General features: G+C 44.1%; 1 protein-coding gene across 1 annotated transcript in view; it reads right to left on the reverse strand.

Moving 5' to 3' along the window:
* The window catches only part of SVOPL (SVOP-like), a 54,001-nt gene that overhangs the window by 23,543 nt on the left and 11,204 nt on the right, over positions 1-19,254 (reverse strand). The window contains exons 4-7 of the mRNA XM_006861239.1: positions 16,603-16,674; positions 14,895-15,019; positions 6,192-6,255; positions 2,950-3,075 (exon numbers count right to left, since the gene is read on the reverse strand). Of these exons, the coding sequence (XP_006861301.1) occupies positions 2,950-3,075; positions 6,192-6,255; positions 14,895-15,019; positions 16,603-16,674 (387 nt within the window). The remainder of the gene's footprint in view (positions 1-2,949; positions 3,076-6,191; positions 6,256-14,894; positions 15,020-16,602; positions 16,675-19,254) is intronic.

The raw sequence follows: 19,254 nt of genomic DNA on the forward strand, positions 1-19,254 counted from the left end.
TTTCATTGTGCATAGACCAAGAGGCAGTCATTGGAACAGAACAAGGGAATATGAAATGGTTTAATATCAGGAAAGGGTTGGATCCTTTTACCTTCCTCATTCCGTCTGTATGCTGAGCACGTACTCTGAGGAACTGGACTCTATGAAGCAGAACATTCCATTCGGATTAGGGGAAAGCTCATTAACAACCTGTAGTATTCAGATGATACAACCTTGCTTGCTGAAAGTGAAGAGGACTTGAAGCACTTACTGATGAAGATGAAAGAACACAGCCTTCAGTAGGGATTACAACTCAAAGTAAAGACAAAAATCCTCACAAGTGGCCCAATAAACATCATGATAAGCAGAGAAAAAAATTGAAGCTCTAAAGACAAGCTTCAGATTCCAAGTAATCAGTTCTTGAAAAAGAAATCACACAGCTAACACATAGACCCTGTGACCAACAGAAAGACACATTCTGAGCACATGTTATACGCCAGGTACTACCTGGAGGAAACAGCCGTGGTGGTGCTGCGGGCTAAGCGTGTGAGAAAGGCCAGTGGTTCAAACCCACCCTCCCCTCTGTGGGAGAAAGATGAAGCGGTCTGCTCATGTAAAGATTTGGAGTCTCAGAAATCCTATGGAGCCGCTCTCCTCTGTCTTACAGGATAGTAATGAGTCAGAATTAACTTGGGGAGTCTGGCACACTATCTTATCTTCACAATCCTGCAAGACACTCAAGAACCATTTGAAGCTTGAAGAGGGGATGAGGGACTGGCTTTCCCAGGTTGTGTAGGGTTCTGCTCTAGACTACTGGCTATTCCACACTACCCCTATAAGTGAGTCCAGGGAAGGCCGGACACTGCTAAAACCCGGGTCAGAAAACTGATCGCTTGAGCAGTTACAGGTATCTCAGCTTGGGAGCCGCTTGCGTGGGCATTTGGGGTCTTAGGGCCTATGGGTTACAGCTGGTTGGGCCGCAACACCGCATGTGCTACATGGGTGGAGGTGGACGTGAGCTTGCAAGAACAGTGGGCCCTCTGAGCACCAGGGGACTTTGTCCATCCCCAGAGGATAGACCCGCAGCATCCAGAAGAACGCACGAGGAAGTGTGTAGGTGTGGTCTGGATGTCTGACACCGGTCTGGAGGTTTTTGTAGGCTTGGGTTACAGGCTCTGTCAGCTCACTTGAAAAGGCGCAGAAGACCCAGGTTTCATCCAATCTGTGAAAGCCCTCAGTAGGCCAAGTCCAATCAGGGAAAGCCCTCAGCAGGCCTCGTCCAATCAGGAAAAGCCTTACCAGGCATAACAAGTTTCCCAAAGAAGGACGGTGTTCTGCCTCAACAGCAACATAGAACTCCTGCCAAGTTGCTGCCTGCCCAGAGAATTCAGACTGGCCGCCCTGGGGACTTAACTGAGTCAGCCTGCGCCTGCCCTACAGAACTCAGACTGGCTGCCCTGGGGACTTACCTGAGGGTCAGCGTGCACTTACCTGCCTCACAGAATTTAGAATTGCCATTCCCTACAAATATGTGGATCAATTCCTTAAAATAAACATCTCCTCTTTTTCTATTTAGAGATGCTCAGATGTGGCACTGTAGGATAAGCACTGGCCTGCTATCCACAAGGTTGGCAGTTCAAACCCACCAGCTTCTCCGAAGAAAAAAGATGAGGCTTTCTGCGCCTGTGAAGATTTGCAGCCTCAGAATCCCTATTGAGTAGTTTTACTTTATCCTGTATAGGGTCGCTATGCCTCAGAACTGACTCGATGGCATTTTACAACGATATAGGGGCACTATGATTCTCAACAGACTCGATGGCACAGGGTTTGGGGCTAGTGTGTATGTGGTGAAAAACAGAATTCTAGTGTTCCAGAGAGAAGTACTAGAATGAGCAGGTAAAATGACAAAGTAATCCATTCCACTTAATTTAAGAAAAAGCTTTCTAACACCCAGGCACCCAGAGACCAGACAGGGCCGTGCTGAGAATGTCCGGGCAGAAGTCTGCTACCACAGAGGAATCCTGCAGAGTTGAGGTTTGAGGAGACAACCACAGAGGCATCCTTGGAGGGGAAACACTGGACTACTAACCAAAAGGTTGGAGATTCGAGTCCAACTAGAGATATCTTAGAAGAAATATATGGCCGCCAACTTCAGAAAAATCAGCCATTTGAAAAACCTATAGAAGCACCAAGATACTCTTTAAATCTGGACCTGAACCCACTCTGGGGATCAACGTTCAGCCAAACAAGAGACCTATAAAGGGAGCAACCTCACCAGAAAGCATGTGCTTCTCAATACAGTCAACTGTCTGAGACCAACAGGGTAGCATTGGTCCAAACATAAAACTCAGAAGTCAGAAAGGGACAGGAAAGAATGACAACGCGATGCCGAGGAGGAAGCGGGCAGTGTGGTGTTACTTTGAAAGGCTGGTTGCAACCAGTATCACAAAACAAAATGTGGATTAACTGCTGAGTGGAAAACCAACATGCTCTGCAAAGTTTCACACAAACTATAATCATTTAAAAAGAAAAGAAAGCCCTAGGGAGCCCAATTCTACTCTGACATACATGGGGTTACCAATTGGAATCCACTTGAGGACAAGTGTTCATTTGCTTTTATGAAAGCCCCCTTGGACGCTGGAATTCTTTGATTCCATGGGATAGGTTAACACAGAACAGTGGGCAGAATTTTACTAGATTCTAGAAGATTCTGTGGTTGAGGAGCCTGGAGCTTCGTGGGCCACCCAGTGGGTGTGAGGTGGCTGAGAGCAGGTGGGAAGAAAGTAGTTACTGGGGATGGGAGAGGGCCTAGCACCAATGGGTGGAGCGTCAGATGGAGACTCTAGAAACAAACAATATGAAGGAGGTAAGGGCCAGCTGGTTGTGTCAGAGGTATACATGAGGAGGCTGCTTGTGGTAAAAAATCCCTGGTAGCTAGAGGAAGTACCGGGACCTCAGGAGTGTCCTCACCTTGAAGGCCATGATGAGTATGATGCCGGGGATGGAGGCAATGCGGACGAGCCAGCGCCAGCCGATGGTGGGGATGACCACAGAAGCCAGGCCAATGATGAGCAGAGAGCCGGTGAGCCAGAACAGCTAGGGGGAAACGCAGCCGAACTGCACAGCATGCTGGCACTTCACCACATGGGTGGTGTGCCAAGGGGCCACAGGCTCTATTCCTGGCACACCTGCCTGCCCACCTACCCGCCTACCCACCTGCCTGCCCACCCACCTGTTGTCCACCCCACCTGCCCGCCCACCTGCCCACCCACTTGCGGTCCACCCCACCTGCCCACCCACCTGCCCACCCCACCTGCCCTCTACCCACCTACTGTCCACCCCACACCTGCCCGTCCACCTGCCCACCCCACCTCACCTGTCCACCCACCTGCCCTCCCTACTTGTCTACCTCACTTGTCCACACACCTCTCCAAAGCCATTCTAAGCATTTGTTTGTTGTTAAGTACTGTTGGGTCGGTTCCGACTCATAGCCACCCTGTGTAGGGTTTCCAAGGAGCAGCTGGTGACCTTGAACCACCAACCTTGCAATCCAGCACATTAACTCACAACGCCATGCCAGGAGTCCATTCTAAGCATATGCACACTAAAGAGGATGCATGTAACAGTCCCTGGCTGATAGAAACATTAGCACGCTAGACTACTGATTGCCAGTTCAGTCTTTGGAGTCACAGTGGCCCCTCAAAAGAAAGATCTAATGATCTACTTCTGAAAAAATCAGTCACTGAAAACCCTTGGAGCACAATTGTACCCTGACCCACACGGGGTCACCGTGAGTCAGAATCAATTCATGGTCTATATTTTGCTGCACACTTTGCTTTGTATATGTAAAAGTATATCTTGGGATCATCTGTGTGGACAGGGCCAACAGGTTGGGAGGCATTATTTCCCATCTGAAGATGGATATAGACAATAATTCTGTTTCAGTTGACACAGACAGATGGAGGGTCCTACAATAAAAGATCCTTTGGGAAAGTTAATCAAGGGATGACTAGTTCATCACCAACGGTGTCTACGAAAACAAATAGCTAAAGTGCTCATTCATTCAATGTGTAAATCACAAATAACAACTGTGCTCTTCCCATCTGCTGCATTCCGCTCAGGGTGCAGCGAACAAAACCATTCGTGGAGCACATGGCGGCTGTCTACTTGTCTCAGGAGGCTAAATCGCTTACTTAAGGAGCCCTGGTGGCACAGTGGCTTAACACTCAGCTGCTAACAGAAAGGTCAGTGGTTCGAACCTACCAGTCACACCTTGGAACAAAGATGTGACAATCTGCTTCTGAGAAGATGAAACCAAACCAAGCCCATTGTTGTTGAATTGATTCCACCTCATAGGACCCTGGCAGGACAGAGTAAAACTCCCCAGGGCATTTCCAAGTCCAATCTCCAGGAACGCAGTTGGTCACATCTTTCTCCCGTGGAAGCTGGTGGGATTGAACCATTGACCTTTCAGTTAGCAGCCAACTGCTTAACCCCCTGTTCCATCAGGACTCCTTTCCAATAAAGATTAAATTACTCAAATCCGAACCCCGAACCTAATACCATCAAGTCAGCTCACAGCAACCCTGCAAGACATAGTGGAACCGCCCAGACCTAGGGTTTCCAAAGCTGTGAGTCTTTATGGACGCCAATTCATATCTTACCTCAGGGTCTGGATTTCTGGCTAACACCTGAGCGCTTAACCACTGTGCCACCAGGCCTCCTTCCTCATAAAAATTCCAGCCTCTGGGACCTTTCTCCTCTCACGTGAGGCACCACTAGACGGCACCCAACTACAACAATGTTTGTTAGGGTCTTTTTCAGTTTGTTTTCCAGATATGTTGCCTAAGTTCATCGTCGAAAATGAAAAATGAATTTTAACATAATCTCCTACTGTTTTGGTAGGAAGTGTGCTCTCTTTCCTGGACTCCTTGAAAGGGTAGGGCTTTGTAGAAGGGGGCTTCAGCAGTTTTGTGAATCAGACATGAGATCTGAAGGACATTGGGAAAGACTATAGTTACCAATTGGGCTGCTATCCTCAAGGTCAGTTCGAAACTACCAGCGTTTCCATGGGAGAAAGATGAGGCTTTCTGCTCCCGTAAAGATCTACAGCCTCAGAAACCCTATGCAGGGTTGCTGTGGGTTGGAATCAACTCAACGGCACTTAACAACATAGTTATATAGTTGGTTGTGTGCTACTGAGTCAGTTCTGAGGGTTTCTGAAGCTATAAATCTTTACAGAAGCAGAAAGCCTCCTCTTTCTCTTGTGGGGCGACTGGTAGATTTGAACTGCTGAACTTGCAGTTAGCAGCCCAGGGCTCCTTATAGTTATGTAGGAACACTGGACAAACAGTGACTGATCAGTTCTAAGGTGCTTTCTTTATATGGCACATTGGAACATCTGTGGCCAGGTCCTATGCTGAGGCAGCCAGTAAGCATTGGTTGAATTAGATTTTGGCATCTTGGAAGGTCACCAAAATAGAAACTTAGTTTTGGGGTAACAGACATGAAACTTGGCATAAGCGACTCCATCTTGGGCCGGGTCAGGTTGTTACCACTGGGATCCAGTGTTCCTGGGCTTCCGTCACAGGGCCAATCTCCAGTGAAGCCAGCCGTGGGTATATTTCTGATGCTGTTGGATAACACTAGTTCTGACTTACAAACAGTGCAATTGGACCTGTGGCTCCAAGCAGTCCCAGTGTTCTTTGGTTGGATCCTGGTATTAGACAATGTGTTCTACCAAAGAACAATCAACAACAGCCAAACCTAGCTCATCACACCCCACAGGATGTGGGAGAGTGCGCAGACCTGAAGCCACAACTGGATAAAGCAAGTCCATCTTGTAAGGAGAGAGGCCGTAACTGCTAACCTTGGTCTGCACCACCCTTTAGGTTCATCAGTAGTTAACTCCCACCCTGAGGGCTACTTTATGAATAAAGACTGTTCTGAAGAGATCAACACAACCTGTCATAAACAGAACAATAAAGAACTTCCTGAAAGTCCTGGACCTCCACCCCATTCGCCAAATCCTTATAAATCCTCTTTCCCACTTCTCCTTGGAAAGGAGCGCGGAGTCCCTCTGCCTCCGATATAGCTGATAGCCATTAAACCGTGCTTGCTATAACACACCCTGTCTCTGAGAGATTGGCTTTCCTCAAGGCAGGCAGCCTGGGCCGCCATTTTGTCAAATCCAAATTCCCATTTTACCTTACCTGAGACAAGGGCAGCATATAGCCTCGATACTTTGTCGGCAAAAATTCAGTCTTTATAATTAGCCTAAAGAGGAAGGGGGAGGGAACATGACAATACTATTTTTATAAGACTGAATAATGATTTGTTTTTAGCAGTCATAATTGTTCTTGTCAGATGAGCTCTTCAGGTTGGAAGACATTCAAAATATGATGGGGAAGAGCTGCCTCCTCAAAGTAGGGTTGACTGTGCAGCGCGAATGGAGTAAAGCCCTCAGGAACTTCATTTGCTGATGGGGCACAACTCAAAATGAGGAGAGGCAGCTAAAAACATCCATTAATAATTGGAACATGGAATATACAAAGTATGATTCTAGGGCAATTGAAAGTTGTCAAAACCGAAATGGAACACATTTCCTAGGCACTAGTGGAGCCCTAGGGTGGCACTGTAGGATAATACACTAGACCATAAGGTAGGTTTAAACCACAAGATCGGCCGTTCACATTCACCAGCCGCTCCTCGGAAACACAGCACTTGACAACAACAACAATAACAACAGTGAGCTGAAATGGACTGGTATTGGCCATTTTGAATCTGACAACCACATGATTTATTATGCCGGAAATGACAAATTGCAGCCGAATGGCGTCCCATTCATCAGCAAAATGAAAATTTCAAAATCTATCTTAAAGTGTAATGCTGTCTGTGATAGGATAATATCCATATGCTCATAATACCACTCTTATACAAATTTACCTACTGAAGACTAAAGTCAGTGATGATGAAATTGAAGACTTCTACCAATGTCTTCAGTCTGAAATTGATCAAACATGCAATCAAGATGTATTGATAATTACTGGCAATTGGAATACAAAGAAGAAGGATCAGTTGTTGGAAAATGCAGGCTTGGTGATAGAAATGATGCTGAAGATCGCATGATAGAATATTATAAAACCAATGATTTATAGTGCAAACACCTTTTTTAAGAAACCAACATAAAAGATGACTATGCACATGAACCTCACCAGACGGAATACATAGAAATCAAATTGACTACATCTGTGGGAAGAGATGGTGGAAAAGCTCCATATCATCAGCTAAAATATCAGCCAGGGGCAGACTGTGGAACAGGCCATCAATTGCTCAAATGCAAATTCAGGCTGAAGCTGAAGAAAATGAAAACAAGTTCACAAGAGCCAAACTTTGAACCTGAATTTGGACGTATCTCAAGAACAGATTTGATGAATTAGATACTAATAACTAACAACCAGAGGAGTCATGGCATGACGTCAAGAACATCATACAGGAAGAAAGCAAAAGGTTATTAAGAAGACAAGAAAGAAGGACGAGACTAAAATGGATGTTAGAAGAGACTCTGAAACTTGCTCTCCAGCATAGAGATACTACTAAAGTCAATGGAAAAATGAGGAAGGAAGAGCTGAACAGAAAAAACCAAAGGACAGCTTTAGAAGACAGTCAAGTATTATAGTGAAATGTGCAAAAACCAAAGGAGAGAGCATGCTCAGCATTTCTCAAGCTGAAAGAACTGAAGAAAAAATTCAAACCTCGACATCAAATACTGAAGGATTCTATGGGGAAAATATTAAACAATGCAGAAAGCAGCAAAAGAAGATGAAAGGAATCTACAAAGTCACTGGACCAAAAAGAAATGGATGATGCTCAACCATTTGAAGAGAAAGCACATGAATGAGAGCCAATGCAATGACATTAAAGGAAGAAGTCCAAGGTGCACTGAAGGCACTGACAAAGAACAAGTTTCCGGGAATTGATGGAATACAAATTGAAATTTTTCAGCTAACTGATGTAGCCCCAGAGGCACTCAATCATCTATGCCAAGAAATTTGGGGGACAGTTACCAGGCCAACTGATTGGAAGAGATCCATATTTGTGGCCATTCCACACAGAGATAACCCAATAAAATGGGGAAATCATCAGACAATATCATTAATATCAGAAGCAAGTAAAATTTTGCTAAGTAATTAAAAAACAGCAGCAACAAACAGTGATCGTGAACTCTCAGAGGTTCAAGGCAGATTCCTAAGAGGATGTGAACCCAGGGCTATCATTGCTGACAACAGATGGATCTTGACTGAAAGCAAAAAATACCAGAGAGGTGTTCACTTGTGCTTTATTGACTATGCAAAGGCTTTTGTCTGTGTGGATCATGACAAGATATGGAAAACATTGCAGAGAACGAGTATTCTGGAACACTTAATTGTGCTCATGAGGAACCTGAACATAGACTAAGAGGCAGTTGTTCAAATAGAACAAGAGGACACTGAATGGTTTAAAATTAGGAAAGGTGTGCACCAGGGTTGTATTCTTTCACCATATTTATTCATTCTGTATGCTGAGCAAATAACCTGAAGAAGAATGTGGCATCAGGATTGGAGGAAGATTCATTAACAACCTGCGATATGCAGATGATCCAACCTTGCTTGCTGAAAGCAAAGAGGACTTAAAATATTTACTGATGAAGATAAAGACCACAACTTTCAGTATGGGTTGCATCTCAATGTAAAGAAAACAAAATTGCTCACCACTGGACCAATAAATAACATTCTTATCAACGGAGAAAAGATTAAAGTTGTCAAAGACTTCATTTTGCTTGAATCCACCGTCAACACTCATGGAAGCAGCAGTCAAAACATAAAATGACTTATTGCATTAGATAAATCTTCTGCACAAGATCTTTTTAGTGTTCATGAGGAAATGCCAGTTTGAGGACTAAGGTGAGCCTAACCCAAGCCATGGTATTTTCAATAGCTTCAAAAGCTTGTGAAAGTTAGCCAATGAATAAGGAAAACTACAGGAGTATTGATGCATTTGAGTTATGATGTTGGAGGAGAATATTGAAAGTGCCATGGACTGCCCAAAGAACAAACAAATCTGTGTTGAGAGAAGTACAGCCAGAGTGATCCTTGGAAGCCAGGATGGTGAGACTTTGTCTCTCCTACTTCAGACATGATATCAGGAGGGACCAGTCCCTAGAGAAGAATATCATGTTTGGTACATTGGAGGGTCAGCGTCAAAGAGGAAGCCCCCCCAATGAGATGGATTGGCGCAGTGGCAGCAACGATGGGCTCAAGCGTAACAATGATTTTGAGGACGGCCCAGGACCACGCAGGGTTTGGTTCTGTTGTGCACCGGGCTATACGGTCGTCATGAGTTGAAACTGACTCGACAGCTCCTAACAATAACTTAATAAGCCATGTTACCATTAACCCACTGGGCACCACTGTGGTATCATGCGGATGGTCACCCTCAGTCTGATGGCTTTAAGACAGAACCTAGAGGCTTCTTGGAAAGCGTTACAAAGAAAGCAAAGACTTAGTCTCTGGGACAGGAGGTATCTTTGGTTCTCAACTGGCTGGCCCAGTGCATGGGACATATACAGTAGTAGGTGCTCAATAAATGTTCCTTGAGTGGATTCTCCTTGAATGATTTCTAAAACTTAGCCTGTTGTTGTTGTTGTTAAGTGCTGTCAAGTTGGTTCTGATGCATAGCGATCCTATGACAGGTGTTCCAAGGAGTGGCTGGTGGGTTTGAACTGCCGACCTTCTGGTTCACAGTGCAGAGCTTACCCTACAGCACACCAGGAATCTGGGCAGCCCCATAGACCCTGGAAAAGCCCCCTGAGCAGCTATGATGGGCCCAGCTGAGGTCCTCGAGTGGGCCCACCCCCAACATCTGCTTAACCTCTCCAAGTCTCCCTCAGACATGGAGGCTGGGGGGTCCTCTTGGAATGTGAAAACATGAGTCCTAAGACTATTTCACAGTCTGCTTACTGTAAACTGACCACCCATAACATTTCTGTATTTTACTTCTTGTAAGATGTTTTACAGGCTAACTGGTTTTATGCACCTTGTAGGATAAGGACCTTCTCGTGGGGGCACACCAGGAGAACTCCACTTCCTAGGAGGAGTTTTGTTGGAGACCACCAAGGACAGATGTAGGAGGAAGGGAGTCACGTCTGGGCTGGCTACGGCATAAGGAAGCAGAAAGTTGCTGCTTGATGCTAAAGCCAGATTGGTACCCGATGACCAGATGTGATAACCGGCATCTTGCATTGTTCTCTCTCAAAACCCACTCATGCATCCCTGAATTGATAGTCTTATTTTTCTCTCCCCTAAGAACATTTCCTTAATCTGTATAACATCAAAAGACCCCTTTAATGTCAGTGACGTATGGCATCCTGGGGGGATGAAAAGGCTGGAGGCTAATAAATATGGAGTACCGCCATGTCCCGGGACTCTTGGTCTTACAGATCATGAGTCCTGCTTGGCTCTTGATCCTAGAGGTCATGAATCTTGCGGTCTCCCTTACTGCCTAACTTGTGTCTGTGTTTTATATCTAAGTTGTGTCATCTCCGCCGCCCTGGTGGTGTGAGTTGGATTCGCACAAAATTCGAACCAGAGTTCTGAAGAGTCACACATGCTCGACATCCCAGAATAAGCTTTGTTCACTCCTACTTGGATTCCTGGTGTGGCGCTGCAGAATCAAGGCTGGACTGTGAATCACAAGGTCTGCAGTTCAAACCCACCAGCTGCTCATCAAAAATCCGATACAGCAGAGGCGGAGAACCTTTTTCTGCCAGGGGTTATTTGGATATTTATAACATCATTCAAAGGTGAAACAAAATTACCAACTTTTGCCTGCTATAATATGATAACTAGAACTGTGGTTGCCTTGGTGGGGCCAGACCAAAGGATTTCACCTGCCTCTTACGGCCCTCGGGCTGAATGTTCCCCACTCCTGCTATACAGGGTCACTGAGGGTCCTTACCAACTTGACAGCACTTAACAACAACCAGAGGCCTGGTAGTGTGGTGGGTTACGAACTGGACTGCTATCTACAAGGTCAACAGTTTGAATCTATCAGCTGCTCTGTGGGAGAAAGATAATGTGTTCTGCTCTCCATTAAGATTTACAGTCTCAGAAATCCTATACAGTTTGAACCGACTCGACACACACAAGCATCACCACCAGTCTTTGCTGTGGAATCATCTAGAAGAAATGCTGCCATGCACCCAGATAGCATGGCCCCTCCTCAATGGGCCATTTCCCAGAAATCACTGCTTAACCCTATAAATAAACATGATACCTTTTCCCTGCCTAAAAGTTGTTGTTAAATTCCGTTGAGTGCCTTCTGACTCATAGTGACCCCGTGTAGGGTTTCCTAGGAGCAGTTGGTTGTTCAAACTGACCTTGCGGTCCAGTGCATCATCCTGCAGTGCCATACCAGGACTTCCAGGGAAGTCTTTGTTTAGGGAGATGAGGGTTAAGCGTTGCTTTAAGCCCTCCCCATCTCCACTAGCAAGCCTCTTTCCTATAATAAACCTTTGCTGGAATGGAAATCCTGCCTCACCTGACTATTGTTACTCAGTAGACAGCTAGAACCCTCTCTAGTAGGGCCTAGGTGTAGTTCACACTCCAAATAGCAGATTCATCTTTGTCCAATCTTTGACCTGTTAAAGACTTACTAAAGGGTTCTCTATAAAACATATTTGAATTTGGAATCTATTTTTCTGTAGAACCGGGGACAGGGGAGTTTCTGTTTGGGGGGCTTTGAGCTTATGTTAATGGTGGTAGAATATTCTGGAAAAGGTTTGCCACAGTGGTGGTTGTTGTTATGTGCCATGGAGTTGGTTCCGACTCATAGCGACCCTGTACAGGGTTTCCGAGGCTGTAAATCTTTATGGGAGCAGAAAGCCTCATCTTTCTCCCATGGAACAGCTGGTAGTTTCAAACTGCTAACCTTGAGGTTTGCAGCCTGATTTGTTACCATTACGCTACCAGAGCTCCTTACTGTGGTGGTACAACATGAAAATACAGTCAGTGCCTCTGAATTACAAATATGGAAGCTGTGCTGGCAGATTTGTGGATGTGTGCTATTGTTACTGGACTGTTAACCCCAAGGTCGGCAGTTCAAACTCACCAGGCACTCTTTGGAAACCCTGTACAGGGTCGCTATGGGTCGGACTCGACTCCCCGGCATTTACCAATTGTCATCACAACAAAAAATAAACCAAGATGTAATTGTGACAGCTAATATCCATATGTTGTTGTGGTTAAGTGCTGCCCAGTTCATTTCGACTCATAGCAACCCTGTATAGGATTTCCGAGGAACGGCTGGTGGGTTTGAACCACTAGCCTTGTGGTTCCAACTTATCATGTGTTCCAGTGTGTAACCTACAGTGCCTCACCAGGACTCCAATATCCACACAGGTAAACACTAGGTTACTGTTATTGTTTAGGTAAGCCCCTGTTTACACTTCCATTGGCAGAATTATTTTCAGTCCTGGCGGCACTGTACGATATGCAGTAGACTGCAAGGTCAATGGAAACCACAAGGTTGGCAGTTCAAACCTACCATCGGCTCCTTGGAAACCCTACACAGAGTCGCAATGAGTCAGAACCCACTCGACAGCACTCCACCGTCCTAAGAGAGCTCCGCTTATGACAGTATTTACCAAGTCTGATTCTCTTTCCTAAAACACTCTTGGAAAATTAGCATACACCCAAGGGAAGGCAGACCTTTTCTCTGAGTAATGATGACAGCCAAGGCACCAATTTCTAATTAAGTGCACGTTAATTTTGTGCCTAGAGGAATAAATGGAATCATATTCATTCCTTCGGTTTTCTAATGGCTCCGCTCTGTTGCAATTACTAGCCTGGGTTGGGATTTTTAAACATATTCATTGGGTTGTTTCCTGAGGGATGTTTGAAAATGCTACTTAATTTCTACTCCTCCAGGGCTCTGGTAGCGTAGTGGTTACGAATTGGGCTGTGAACCTTAAGGTCAGCAGTTTGAAACTACCAGTTGTTCCGTGGGAGAAAGACGAGGCTTTCTGTTCCCGTAAAGATTTCCAGCTTCAGAAACTTTGTACAGGGTCTCTATGAGTCGGAACCGACTCCACGGCACATCACCACCATCACCACCACCACCAGGTCTTCAAACCTCCAATGAGACTTAATTTATGCCTTGGGGAAGAACAATTCTTCTCCTAGCACATTAAGGTAATAATTAGGTGCTTTGACATCTCCTGGTGCAATCTGAGAATACTTGCCCCAAGACTTTGTTATGAGCTGTGAAGTCGGTTCCAACTCATAGCGACCCTGTACAGGGTTTCCGAGGCTGTAAATCTTTAAGGGAGCAGAAAGCCTCAGTTTTCTCCTGTGGAACAGCTAGTAGTTTCAAACTGCTGACCTTGAGGTTGGCAGCCCAATTCGTAACCACTACGCTACCAGAGCTCCTTTGCCCCAAGGCTACAGAGAGCAAAACACTGAAGGGAACCTCCCTTAAGGGAGACAAAGGAACCAGAACAATTCACGGGACAGTACAATCCTGGGGCAGCATCTCAGCGACTTCAACAAGTCTCCTTCTCTTCTGCAAATTCTCTTTAGCACAGTCTGAAGGACAAGGACTTTAAAAATGGTTATTCCTAAATGCTACAAGTGCTTATGGTGAAAGCCATTCTCTTCCAACAAATTCTCAATAAATTAGTGATGGGTGATGTTTCTGATGCCAGCTGATATAAAACTCTTTATTAGAATTTAGTCTAACAAAATATTATACATCTAAAAAAATAATGATTTTTAGCTATAAAACAGATTGGCTTATAAGACAAAGAATGTGGCCCTTTGAAAAACCATCTACTTTGGAGATATTGTGGAATTGAGTTACTTTGTTTTTTCAGTTTTCCAGTGAGTCTAAAAGTTAGGTTTACACTACACTGCTAGTGCTGTGGGCTAGACGTTGGACTGCTAACCACAAGGTCGGTGGTTCAAAACCGAGGAAGAAAGATGAAGCCGTCTGCTCCCGTAAAGACATACAGTCTTAGAAACCCTATAGAGGGTCCCTATGAGTCAGATTTGACTATAGCAGTGGGGCTTGGGGTTTTTTTGGGGTTTTTTAGTAGTCTATTAAGTGTACTGGTGTGGTGCTGTGGGTTAATGCGCCAGACTGCAAAGTCGTTTGAACTGCAAGGTTGGCGGTTCAAACTTACCAGCTGGTCCTTGGAAACCCTATACAGGGTTGCTATGGGTCAGAGTCGACTCGACTGCACTTGACAACATTAAGTGTGCAGTAGCATTATAAAAAAAGATGTGAAATAATGTGAGAATTATCACAAAAACACAAAATAAGCATATCTTATTGGAAAATGGTGCTGATAGACTTGTTCACCACAAGGGTGCCACACCCTTCAATTTGTAAGAAAAATGCACTATCCACTAAAAACAATAAAACAAAGTGCAATAAAAGAAGGGCTCCCTACATAGCATCCTCAGAGATGAGAATGGAGCAGGGAAACTAGATGAATGGAAATGGAACAACCTGAAAGTAAAACATGAAAGTGATGACACATTATGGAAAATGTAACCAATGTCACTCAACAATTTGTGTAGAAATTGTTCAATGGGAGCCGAACTTGCTGCGTAAACTTTCACCATAAACACAATAAAGTATTCTTTTTAAAAGATAGTGATCAGCCTCAGGAGCAGCAAAGTGAAGCTGTGCTCAATCTAGCCCAGGTATCCAGCATCACTGTGGAGCAGATAGCTCCTACTGGTACAAGCCACCATCATTAGAATTTGTGGCTCAGTGTTGTTGATGTTGGTCCACAAAGCACCGCAACACGTGTACATGTAAGTGTCTGTGTGTGTGCACATTTCTCCCACGGGGTTGAAAGGGACCATCTTTACCCTTGTGAGTGGCCAGACACACCACAGCCCACCATTGTCCGCAGGAAGACAAACCAGATGTACGAGGGTGAGAAAGAGGTCAGCAAGGAGAAGTAGGCTCCCCATACAAACGAGATGAACAAAATCTAAAGACACAAAACAGGACTTATTAGTGGGATCTAACTGCATACATACAGCCATCTTGAAAGCATCATTACTTTGCTTAGTTAAAGAGTACATATAATCAAGCCTTGCCTGAAAGCATCCCCCCACCTCCTCCCCCCACCCCCAGCTTGTCCTTGTTTCTCAAATGAGTGTTTTGACGATTCTAGGTTGGAATGTTAATAATTGTCTGGCTCTGCCGGAGCCTGGTCCCTGTTGTGATAAGGGTGACCATCTGGACAAGCAGTCACCGCGACAGTTAACCACATCCTCCTTGAGATGTCAGCTGGGGCATCGTGACCACCCTGTGACTTAGTGTGAATGTTGGAATTGTAGCCCCACTGCATGTTGCACGTGACCAGCCTTATCAAGAAACAGTATAACAAGTGCTGCTAAGGAACAGCTGAATACCAAACGAAACCGCATGTTTGCTATGGGATGTTTTGCGGTCATTTCCCTAATAATAATAAAGTCTTTTCTCTTTGTTTATTAATTAGACTCAATCGCTCCAGGGCATCTGACCCAAGCTTTGGGGTCATATGACAAACAGGACATTTTCATTTTCATCCAGATATATGCTCTGTGAGCTCTCCAACCTCTCCCAAGTCATCAGACAATGCAACGCAGGCCAGTCTGTGTTCTGAAAGGCAGCCTGGTGGTATGAACAAATGGTTGATGGGCTCAGCTATTAACGTAAACATTGGCGGTTTGAGTCTACCCAGAAGTGTCTTGGAAGAAAGACCTGGTGATCCACATCAAAGACATCAGCCACTGTAAACCCTATGGAGCACAGTTGTATTCTGACACACTTGGAGTCTCCATGTACTGTTTCTGTTACAAAATTTCTCCTCTTGCTTTTTCCTTGTTTTTCTGAGGTTTTTATATTTTTGTGTTGATTTGTAAGATTTTATGGTATTTATTTTATGCGCTTTAAGAGACACTGCCAATTCTACTCATGTTTTCCATTGCGGTTTCTCTGTTTGTGTTTATGCATAGAAAACCCTTCCTCTCCAGAAAGCAGGCACAAAACGAGAGACTTGGAGTTCTGTCTAGAGCTTTGATTACTGTGAGAATTGAAGAAAGATACTATAGTTTTAAAACTATAACAAAGTTAACTAATGGGCAGCTGCTCATGTTTGTTTTTGCGGTTAATTGCTGTCCAGTCTATTCTGACTCATGGTGACCCCATAGGGTCATGATGGGTTGGAACTAACTTGGTTTTGGATTAACCTAAAGGTTGATGGTTTAAATCCACCCAGCAGTGCAGTGGAAGAAACGTCTGGCAATCCACTTTGAATTAGATGACAGGCTCTCTGTAGGAGAGCAGTTCTTCTCTGTCCTACATACATACCCATCAACTCCACACCTAGATTTCTGGGGCTCAGGTATGAGGGCAGAAACCTCAGGAAGAAATAAGAAAGCAAATCTAGAATTCAGGAAAGCAATGTTGTAGAAAATCTCCCCACCTTCTATTTTGGGTAGTGGGAAGGAAATGCCCACTAAGGTGGGACAATAATGGTTTTTCCACATAAGAAAATTCCAAATCATACTCCAATGATCAACTTACCTTCCAGCGACCATATCTGTCCGCCAGGAGGCCAAAGAAAATGCTGAAAACCATGTAGCCGAAAAACACCATCTGGGGGTCGGGGTAAGGGTGAGAAAGCAATGATTCTCCAAGCAAAGCGTTTATATATAATTTGTTAATTTGTTGCATTAAACAGCCATCCTTCTTACCCAAAAGTAAATTGAAAATAAATGAGGGGTGGGAGTTAAAGATTGGGAAGTCAGGAATCTTTCCCCCTGGAAAGATGTTCGGGGTCTCAGAAACTGAGGGGTAGGCTCTTGTTGCTAACCCCACACCGTAGAGATACTGCCACCAGGTGGAAGCAGGTGTTGCAGGTAACTTGCTTCCCTCAGATCCAGGAGCAAGTCTTTGGTTCCACTCTATTTGATGGATAGTTGTGGATTCCCGTTGTAATTAAAAACCAAAAAACCATGCTCTTACTCCACACACGCGATGAGGCCACTGAATATCACCTTCCTTTGTGTAGTAGTTACAGATAAACATCTCTCATACTTCAGACATATTATCAGGAGGGACCAGTTCCTGGAGAAGGACATCATGCTAGGTAAAGTGGAGGGTCAGTGAAAAAGAAGGTGATCCCCAATGCGATGGATTGACATGGTGGCAGCAGCAATGGGCTCAAGCATGACAGCAATTTTAAGGATGGTGAAGGACCAGGCAGTGTTTCATTCTGTGGTGCATTCCGTTGTGCACTAGGAGTTCAAACTGAGTTGGCAGCACCTAACAACAACAGATAAACATAAACTAACCATGCATTAAAGCAGCTCTGAGAATAAATATAAATCCTACCATAAACACACTGATTTTTCTTTCTTGTTTGTACAATGGTGGATCTCACCTGATACAGACCCTGGATGGCACACACAGTTTCCACTCAACTACTGACTTAGACGTCTGCGGTTTGAACTGCCTAATGCTACTGCAATCTGATTCTGTAGAGATGACGACCAAGAAAACCCTAGGGAGCATGTCTATTCCATAATTCACAGGGTTGCCATGAGTCACGATCAACTCTATGGAAATGGGGTCAGATATTGGGTCTGGTGATTGGTTTTTGGTTGTTACAATGGCTTGGCCTGCCCCAATACAATTCAAGGACCTGCTGTGATAGTTTGAATCATAAACTGATGTCTTTGCCTTGAGCTGACTTGCACGTCTGCCTTCCAACAGTTTCAAGTTTCAGACTTGCTTCCTTCCCAGCAAGATCCCCAGTGGAAGATACCAAGATAATCAGAGGAGAGGTGCCTGCTTGTTTCTAATACTCTTTCAACAAAAATGCACCCTTGTTTTGTTTTGTTTTTTTCTCTCTTCTCCTATTTGGCTTTCTCGTCTTTTTCCCTCCCTTTCCCTTCTCAGGGAAAAATAATTTCTTCTCCAGGGAATTTGAAAAACCCTCAAATCTATTCTTGAATCAAAAAGGCTCCCCTCCTACCCCTTGTACAGTTTTCTAGAATCAGAATTGAGAAGGGGAAAAAATAAAAACAAAAAACTCAGTCCTTTCCAACTGTCTTGTAGAGCTGTTGCTGTTGTTGTTGTTGTTAAATTTCGACTCATAATCTAACAAAAGAAAACATGGAGAAGACACAAATAACTTGCATTAGAAACCACATGGGCGATGTCACAACAGAACCAAACGAAATCAAAAGGATAATAACAGAATACTATGAAGAGTTGTACTCCAACAAATTCGAAAACTCAGAGGAGATGGTTACATTTTTAAAAAACACGACCTACCTAAATTTACACAGAGTGAAGTAGAAAACTTGAACAGACACATAACAAAAGAAGAAATTGATAAGGTTATCAAAAAAACTCCCAACCAAAAGAAATCCAGACCCAGATGGCTTCATGGGTGAGTTCTACCAAACATTTAGGGAAGAGCTGTCACCAATTCTACTAAAATGTTTCCAGAATATAGGAGAGGACAGAAAGCTTCCTAACACTTTTAATGAAGCCAGCATAACCCTCCTACCAAAACCAGGGAAGGACGTCACTAAGAAAGAAAATTATAGACCAATATCCCTCATGAACATAGATGGAAAATTTTTCAACAAAATCCTAGCCAAAAGCATCCATCACCACATCAAAAAAATAATACATTACGACCAAGTGGGTTTCATAAAAGGGATGCAAGGATGGTTCAACATTAGAAAAACAATCAGTATAATCCACCATATAAATAAGAAAAATGAAAAGAACCACATGATCATATCGATTGATGCAGAAAAGACATTTGACAAAAACCCAACATCCATTCCTGATAAAAACACTCAACAAAGTAGGAATTGAAGGGAAATTCTTCAACATAATTAAGAGCATATATACAAAATCAACAGCTTACATCACTCCCAATGGAGAGAAACTGAAAGTCTTCCCTCTGTGAACGGGAACCAGACAAGGATGCCTTTTGTCACCACTCCTATTCAATATTGTTTTGTATTAGCCAGAGCTATACGGCAAGATAGGGAAATTAAAGGCATCCAAATTGGCAAACGGGAAATAAAACCCTTTCCATTTGCAGACAATATGATACTATACATAGAAAACCCCAAACACTCAGTGAAAAAGCTACTAGACATCATTGGAATATTCAGCAAAGAGGCAGAGTATAAGATCAACATACAAATATCA

This window comes from Chrysochloris asiatica, unplaced genomic scaffold (genome assembly GCF_000296735.1).
Source record: "Chrysochloris asiatica unplaced genomic scaffold, ChrAsi1.0 scaffold00041, whole genome shotgun sequence".
Classification (NCBI taxonomy): Eukaryota; Metazoa; Chordata; class Mammalia; order Afrosoricida; family Chrysochloridae; genus Chrysochloris; species Chrysochloris asiatica.